General features: G+C 42.0%; 1 protein-coding gene across 1 annotated transcript; it reads left to right on the forward strand.

Annotated features, from left to right (window-relative positions):
* The first annotated feature begins 3804 nt into the window (after nt 1-3804).
* On the forward strand, nt 3805-7912 carry LOC124046743 (gastrula zinc finger protein XlCGF7.1-like). Its single transcript, XM_046367464.1, has 4 exons — nt 3805-3978; nt 4421-4652; nt 5337-5438; nt 6672-7912. Exons 2-4 carry the CDS (start codon nt 4553-4555, stop codon nt 7445-7447), a joined length of 978 nt encoding a protein of 325 aa, XP_046223420.1. The 5' UTR covers nt 3805-3978; nt 4421-4552; the 3' UTR covers nt 7448-7912.
* The last annotated feature ends 1019 nt before the right edge of the window (nt 7913-8931 follow it).

Raw genomic sequence — 8931 nt, forward strand, 5'->3', positions numbered from 1 at the left:
ACGAAGAAAAAAAGACAGAAAATCCGGGTGCGTGCGTGAGTGTGCGTGTGACGGAGCAGCAGGAGTGTGTGTGTGTGTTTCAAAAACAAAGGGTGTGGGTGTGTGTTCAACAGGGGCCCAAGCATGTAGCCACATTCTATCTGTAGAGAATCGTTTGAAACCAAGGTGTGCACTATCATCCATAAGGCATGTCGAGATATCAGCCGACCACCCGGGGTTAAACATAGATATCTCTAATCTGCGGCCGGTGCCCCCCACTATGTATGCAGACAGAATGGCTACGGGACATAAGTGATTGGGAAGCGACTGTTAGACGTAGATTCTCAGAAGCAAACGGCGCCCCTTCACGATCACACAATTTTAGGCGTAAGTTCAAATAATCACATACCCAAGAATATTTATATATTAAAAAAGAAAAAAAAGTGTACACTCTGAACGACTTCGTAAGACAAAAGGCAGCAGTCCCAGGACAGATAACATAGTCTGTGAAGCCCTCCTAATGGATATTTAGGGAGCTGAGTAAGTGAAAAATATATTTGAAGTTTTGTTTGAATATTATTGGGATATTAAACACGAGTTATTTATGTTTTAAACGGGGATATTGTCAGTAAGGTCACTGAGACTAACAATAGACAATAGTTATTGTGGGAGGTTTAGGGTTAAAATATATGGGAAGGATCAGGAATGTTAGAGATTTGGTCACTGGGGCGATTTTGAAAGAGGGAGATTAGAACCAAAGTAATAGGGTGGTAAGAGATCCTAAAGGTAATTTCATATTTCGGTTTAGGTGTTATTAACTTTATGGAAAACAATATTTACACTATGTGGATTATAAACATGTACGTACATAGAGAGCCAACACATCAAGATATAACAGGGATGAGTGGGGATTCATAGTAAAACATGAGTCTTCTGTAACCTGCAATACGTGTTAAATATGTTTTACATACATCCATGAATGAATGGTTTCACAAAATCCCTTTAAAGGTTTTGTTAGAAAGTTGTAACAGGCCTCATTCACCAGTCTAGAGATGAACCTAGAGACACCAAAAACATCAACGTTTAGAGCAGCTTGGAGATTATTACCCAGGTAAGTGGGGAGCAAAGAGCTGATTTACCACTACGGTCAAATGCATCTATAGTTTTTAATGAAGTGGTCGCTGGTTGAGAGAATGCCAAGAGTGTGCAAAGCTGTCGTCAAGGAAAAGTGTGGCTACTTTGAAGAATCTAAAATATGTAGATTTGTTACACACTGTTTTTGGTTACTACATGATTCCATATGTGTTATTTCATAGTTTTGATGTATTGGTTTTTATAGTTGTTTTTTTTTTAAATAAAGAAAAACCCTGGAATGAGTAGGTGTGTCTAAACTTTTGACCAGTGATGTATATTAAATCACTAAATCGCACAAAATAAATAATATTCAGAAAAGATTCTCAAAACAACAAAATAACTAGGGATTAAAAATGAAAGACATTTTGGGGATAAGTGGATTAAATTCTTTGAAGTCAGAAGGTATATGTCACAATGCTCCATTTTGGCACTTTAACAAGTCTTTATTGATTTCAATTCTCCATGTGGTCTATATTACAGGGCACTTCATTTAATATAACAGACTTTTAAAACTCAATATTGGTGCACATTTTCTACTTAAAATACCAAAAAGGCACTCCTTTTGTGGAACGACCCACCTACACGCAACAGAGTCCCTGAAACCAGATACAATCACCACACAGATGGTAATCACACCTGACCTGGATGTATGTCTTGTTTTACAAAAGAAAAGCAAACCATTCAAGTCAAATCAGACACAATTCACAGGATGCTGAGATTATATCCAAACAGTTGTAGACCAATCAAAGTGATGGGTTCATCTTTAAATCAACATTCATCAAGAGTGAGTCAATTTACAGAACAACGACTGCCATCTATTGGCCATTGGACAACAAGTCCCTACATGATGTCTACATTACTTAATCATTCAGAACTTAGTCAGAAATGCTCTGGCTAATCTAGCTGCTGGGTCATTGTTTGTGTGTGTGTGTAAAATCTCGTTTCCATACGGACCTCACTTTCTCATGAGAAGAAGAGTGCAATATCACATTTATGTTTCAAATAAAATGACTAAAATCGGAGCAATTCTTTATAGTATTCCGGTGATTCACACGCATGCTGAACTTTGACCCGTGGTAGGGGAAGAAAGGAAGAAGGCTTTCCTTGAGATGTTTGTTAGGAGAACTGCAATATTATCATAAGGAGACCTATACGGATGAGGAATGGAGGGAAAAAGAGGAGCAGAGGAGGTCGAAGAGGGTGAGCTTGAAATCGTCAGGAGATGGTTTGTCGAAGAAGAATGGTGGAATGTGTAAACAGAGTGAGCCATACGCCGGATCGAGGTCTGGAGGTAAAATGGAAGTGAGTGAGGGCGAATGATCGAAGTTAGCAGGTGTGGTGATGTTCTCTGAGCCCGACGCTTGCACAGATGGTCAGGATAAATATAAGTCTGAATATTTGTGGAGAAAATTTTGGAGAAAATAGACCCCATGCCTTTTGGTTGAATCATATGTGGTTTCAGAGTGGGTGAAAATGAAGTTTGGTGCTGTGGAATCTGTGAAGGTAACCCAAAGTGATCTTATGATAATTGTTTGTGTTTCTGCCGAGGGAGAAGGCGCTCCATGCCAAACAAATGTGGAAAAGAGATGCCGTTGATTACTGGGGTCGTGGTAAATGTGACAGGGGACCAACTGAAGGGAAGATTCCCGGTGTTTGTGATGCTCGTCGTTTGGTGCGACGCAGACAGCGGTGGTATGAGTTGTAAAACAGAAGTAATTATTTGTTCTTTTGAGTTTTGCTGTTGAGTCTTTGCCCGACAAAGTGTACTTAGGATATTTCAGTTATCCCTGTTGTGAGCGGTTGTGCAGAATCCATTACATTGTTACAGGTGTCAAGATTATGGGCTCGTGGCATCAGGGTGTAGGAGGGAGGTGTGAGTGGTGTGCAGAAGGACATCAGACAAAGGAATGTGTAGTATTGGAGAAAGAAGAGAAAGTGTTCATGGTAGGGGTGCCCATGGGGCTGGGGATCAGAAATGTCTGGTGCGAGAGAGGCAGGTTGAGGTTGCCAGGGCTAGAATAGTGCAGAAGGTGTTGTATGCTGAGGAAGATGGGTCAAGTGGGAGGGGTCCTGAGAGGGTTCATGTGAATAGTAGATCTGTGCCAGTACCGAGGGATAAGCAAACGATTGATATATTCTACAGTAAGATTTACTTTTTAGCATTCATAGCAATGGTTATAAACCGTACCGCAGGTCGCAGAAAATAGAGGTTCTTGTGGCAGCTGCTGAGAAGTGTTTGGGTGTAGAGATTTGACGTCAGAAGAGTTACAGGGTGTGTTGAGTGGTGGTGTCCAGTCCTTCCAGGCGTTGGCCTGAGGTAGGACTAGATAGGTTTAAATAGTGGAATAGGGTGGTGGGTTTTTAATTAGTGTAGGTTTAGATGGTAGGGTATTAACGTTTTCATACAGGATTTATACACAGCAGCGGAAATTAGTTTGGGGTTGGGTGTGTTGTGATTTTTCTTCAACATGCTGCAGGCCGCTATAAGGGTCATCTAATACAAGACTATTAAAGGCCCAGTGCAGCACCCCAACTTCCCGCTGGAATGGATATATGGCTCAATCTAGTTGTAGGCGGTAATGCAACATTCATTGGATGCCAATCGCCATTTAACCTCATCCAAGAAGAAAAAGACCCTCCCGGACAACAGGTGGCGTGTGTCTACATTAAGTGTAGTTTGACGACAACGCCTAGTATGTCGAGAAAGAAAACGAGGAAGTTGCTCTTGCGTTTTATTCTGGTTCTTATTTCAGAGGAGATGTTAGGTCATAAATATAATTTAAACCATTAACAATAACTTCAACCAGTCCACAAAAAAAAATATATATATATCTGATACTTTTTTTTTGCGAAACAAGGCCTCAGGTAAGAACTCACCGGGTTGCAGGGCAAATGGCCAGAGAAGGCCTCACTAGAGACTCAACTATTAGCTAAAGCTAACAAACGATGCATTGCTAAACAATGTCGCCGCATAACGTCCCCCCCTGCAAGTAAGCAACACAAGGAAATATGTAACGTTAGCTAGCTAAACCAATTATTATGTAGCTGCTTAGTTAGCTAGCGAAATATGTTGGCTAAAACCCTACATAGCTCACGTTAGCCAGCTACCTTGCACATGTAGACTTTATTTCGTTGCTTAGCCACCCAAGGCCCGGGACAGGGAACTAAGTTTGCGTTGCAACATTGAATAAATCAGAAAATGTGTGTTTTTTTTTTAATCAAGGGAGGTGTGTGCTAACTAGCTATATAGCAAGCAAGCCATCAAATGACATAACTGTCGTGCATTTCATGCATACTTATTTTACAGGTTGTTAGTCTGGACTTTATTTTGGAACAGCGAGGATAACAATCTTGCAGCTTTCTACCGCTTCTCCACACTGAGCCCAAGACTATACTGACTGGGTCCTGACTGACAACATCACTGGGCACCGCAGGAGAAATGGCATCAGCGAAAGAGAGCAGTCAAACACTCCTGTTGAATATCATCACGAAAGAGGAAGAGGAGGAAGTGAAGATTTGGGAATGTGATGATTATCCAGGTAAGAAGAGAGCAGGCTTTTTATCAACAGCGGTTCGACCTAGTGGTTAGAGCGTTGGGCCTGTAACCGGAAGGCTGCTGGATTGAATCCCCGAGCTGACAAAGTAAAAATCTGTCGTTCTGCCCCTGAGCAAAGCAGTTAACCCACTGTTCCCAGGATGCCGAAGACGTGGATGTCGATTATGGCAGGTACCCCGCACCTCTCTGATTCAGAGGGGTTGGGTTAAATGAGGAAGACGCGTTTCAGTTCCAAACATTTAGTTAAAAACATTGTTGGACAACTGACCTGGTATCCCCCTTTCCCAGTGGTGTTCTGGTCCTCAAGGCCAGCTGGTTTTCCTACTTTCCTTTTAGTCAGAGTCAGATTAATTTAATTACCATTTTTAGGCTGTTGAGTGAGGCAGGGTAGCCTAGTGGTTAGAGCGTTGGACTAGTAACCGGAAGGTTGCAAGTTCAAACCCCCGGAGCTGACAAGGTACAAATCTGTCGTTCTGCCCCTGAACAGGCAGTTAACCCACTGTTCCTAGGCAGTCATTGAAAATAAGAATAGCTTCTTAACTGACTTGCGTAGTTAAATAAAGATGGCCGCCAACCACTTTGTTACATGGTTTTAGTATTTCCTCAAGTCAATGCAAGATGATGTAGTTGCACTGTTTTTACATCATTTATGTTCTCATTCACACAGGAGCGAGTCCAGAGATGACCTCATCAAACAGCAGTCAAACACTGGGCCTGAAAGTCATCATAAAAGAAGAGGAAGACGACGACGTTGGGGAATCTGATCATGGTAAGGAGTGAAAGGAAATGTGAAACTAGAATGCTAATCAGAGAAACCTACTTAGCCCCACTTCAATAGTACTCTCCATACACTAGAAGGTTAGTTCTCTATACCCAGTTTCAATAGTACTCTCCATACACTAGAAGGTGGGTTATCTATACCCAGTTTCAATAGTACTCTCCATACACTAGAAGGTTAGTTCTCTATACCCAGTTTCAATAGTACTCTCCATACACTAGAAGGTTAGTTCTCTATACCCAGTTTCAATAGTACTCTCCATACACTAGAAGGTTAGTTCTCTATACCCAGTTTCAATAGTACTCTCCATACACTAGAAGGTTAGTTCTCTATACCCAGTTTCAATAGTACTCTCCATACACTAGAAGGTGGGTTATCTATACCCAGTTTCAATAGTACTCTCCATACACTAGAAGGTGGGTTATCTATACCCAGTTTCAATAGTACTCTCCATACACTAGAAGGTTAGTTCTCTATACCCAGTTTCAATAGTACTCTCCATACACTAGAAGGTTAGTTCTCTGTACCCAGTTTCAATAGTACTTTATTGGACACATTTCCATTGGATACAATGATTGTGGATGTAGGCTCCCGAGTGGTGCAGCGGTCTTTTAAATTATTTTGAAAAATTGTACCCTCATTTTCCCAATTTCGTAGTATCCTATTGTTTTTTTTAGTAGTTACTATCTTGTCTCATCTCTACAACTCCGTAGCGATGAGCGGGAGAGACAGGAAAGTCGAGTCATGCGTCCTCCGAAACACATCAACTAAGTCGCACTGCTTCTTAACACAGCAGCCAGCCGCACCAATGTGTTGGAGGAAACACCTTGCACCTAGTGACCTGGTCAGCGTGCACTGCGCCCGGCCCGCCACAGGAGTCGCTAGTGCGTGATGAGACAAGGATAACCCTACTGGCCAAACCCTCCCTAACCCGGACGAAGCTAGGCCAATTGTGCGTCACCCCATGGACCTCCCGGTCGCGGCCGGCTGTGAAGGAGCCTGGCCTTGAACCCAGAGTCCCTGCCTTAGACCACTGCGCCACCCGGGAGGCCTAAGGTACTGTATCTCAGTGCTAGAGGCACTGGCCCAGCGTCGTCCGGGTTTGGCCGGGGTCGGCAGTCATTGTAAATAAGAATTTGTTCTTAACTGACTTGCCAGGTTAAATAAAAATGAAATAAATTGTGCTGCACCTGTTCACCTGTTTTTATGTTGTCATTCACTCAGGAGAGACCTCTAACTCCTCTGACCAAGTTGAGACATTTCCTGCATCAGGGAAGAAACGTCAGGAATGGAGCAAAGCTAAGGGGTCTCACCACTGCCCTCACTGTGAGGAGAGCTTCCCATTCCCATCATATCTTGAAAGACACATTCGAAAACATTCTGGAGAGAAGCCTTATGCCTGCTCTATCTGTGGGAAACGCTTTCCTGCATCACATCATCTAACAGTACATCAACGAGTGCACACAGGAGAGAAGCCTTACCACTGCTCTGACTGTGGGATGAGTTTCTCTCAACTGAGTGGCTTGAAAGGTCACCAACGAACACACACTGGAGAGAAGCCTCACCACTGCCCTACCTGCAGCAAAAGTTTCTCCTATCTGCGAGACTTGCAACGTCATCAGCTGATTCACACAGGAGAAAAGCCTTACTCCTGCTCTGACTGTGGAAAGGGTTTCACATCACCAAGCCATCTAACAGTTCATAAGAGAGTGCACACTGGAGAAAAGCCTTATAATTGTTCTGAATGTGGGGAGAGTTTCTCTTATGTAGGTAGCTTCAAACATCACCAGAGAATACATACAGGAGAGAAGCCATACTCCTGTCCTGACTGTGAGAAGCGCTTCACCTCGTCGAATCAGCTAAAGGTTCACCAGAGGGTGCACACGGGAGAGAAACCTTTCTGCTGCTCTGAATGTGGGGACTTTTTCTCTCAACAAAGTAACTTGAAATCACACCAGCGAACACACAGGAGAGAAGCCTTACCATTGATCTCACTGTAGCAGACCCTTGTTTTTAACGTACTCACGTCAGTCAGACAATACAGAAGCTTTACATATGACTGATGTACATTTTTCAACATTCAAATCATTCCTTAAGTGGATCAGTGGGCACACAGGAGAAAAGCCGTATCAGTAACGCCAGACCTGCAGGATTAGTTACCTCCATAATGGCATTCATAGAAGAAGTGGTGGGACATTCTACAATGCTTGGCTTAACCTGACTTAAGGACATTGAATCAAAATGAAAGTAGAGAGAAAAAATATCTAGGGGTTAACTGTGTAATGTTGCTAAAGGTGTGTAAAAGGGAAATGGTAAAGTAATGGATTGAAGGATTGTTACATATTTGAATGAACGGTATTCGATGCTATATGGAACTCTTAAAGCTTGGTAAATTCTATTTTTTGTTTTGTAGGCCTAACTGTATTGGCTATGAGTTATACTGATAATAAAGTCTTTACTCTGAATTCAGATGTTTCCCTCTTTGATTTAGGATACATTTCAACAACAGAAAAATACTCTTAAAGTTGCACTGAAGCTAGTAGGAAATCAATGACCCGTTTATGTAAATAGATATTTCAGAGTCCATATGAAAGAGCTGTGAACTCATCTGCGATTGCTCCCATCTAATTCTTTTTTTCTCCCATCTACAAAAAAACCTTCAATTTTCGTGTTTATAAGCACCATAACACTTACTGCAGCCATTTGTTTGAAATCTGCTCATACATACAGTAGAAACGGGAGAGGGTGTGGCACACAAAGGAGGAACAAGAGGTTGAACTCTGACCACTGTTTAGGATGTGTTCATACCTTATAAACCAGCTCTAGCCAGCAAATCCTCAGGTGTACAACAGGATCCAGGGATAGAACCCTCAACCTCAGGCCGTCAACAACAAAAGAACAAGGTTATTGATTCAGCTGTCATGCTGAGGAACATTGATTATGTATTGGACAATTACAGGAGTGCTGATCAAAATGACAGTTTTGCCCAGTCAGTAAACCTCCGACTTGAGAATGTTGAAAGAAGATGCTGTGTACCAGAGAACATTATGGAAGTCCTATTTTGGTACCACTGTGAAGGTGATCCTGATGAAGGAGGATGAAAGGATGATTTGATCATGGTAAGAGCAGGTTTTATCCAGAGCGGTTGGGTCTTTTCAAGTTATTACCTCTAATAAGTCTTGTGAAATTAGTGTATGGTTCGTAAACAAAATGACACTGATTTATTATTGATTCTTATGCCCTCCACTGCACATGCCAAAGCAACATTGTATGCACATTCGCTTAAAGGGACAAACAAAACATTTCTGTTTTGTAGTAAAAAAATTTTGTTTCCAGTGACCTCATTCAATTAGATAATGCCTACTCAGAATTGGTTAATCACATGATGCACACTGATGTCATCATTGGAAACGCTTATCTTTCTACTACAAAAAAAACAAAATGTGCCATTTTCACATATGTTGATGTTGTGCTGGAGATGATG

This window comes from Oncorhynchus gorbuscha, linkage group LG10, assembly GCF_021184085.1.
Source record: "Oncorhynchus gorbuscha isolate QuinsamMale2020 ecotype Even-year linkage group LG10, OgorEven_v1.0, whole genome shotgun sequence".
Taxonomy (NCBI): domain Eukaryota; kingdom Metazoa; phylum Chordata; class Actinopteri; order Salmoniformes; family Salmonidae; genus Oncorhynchus; species Oncorhynchus gorbuscha.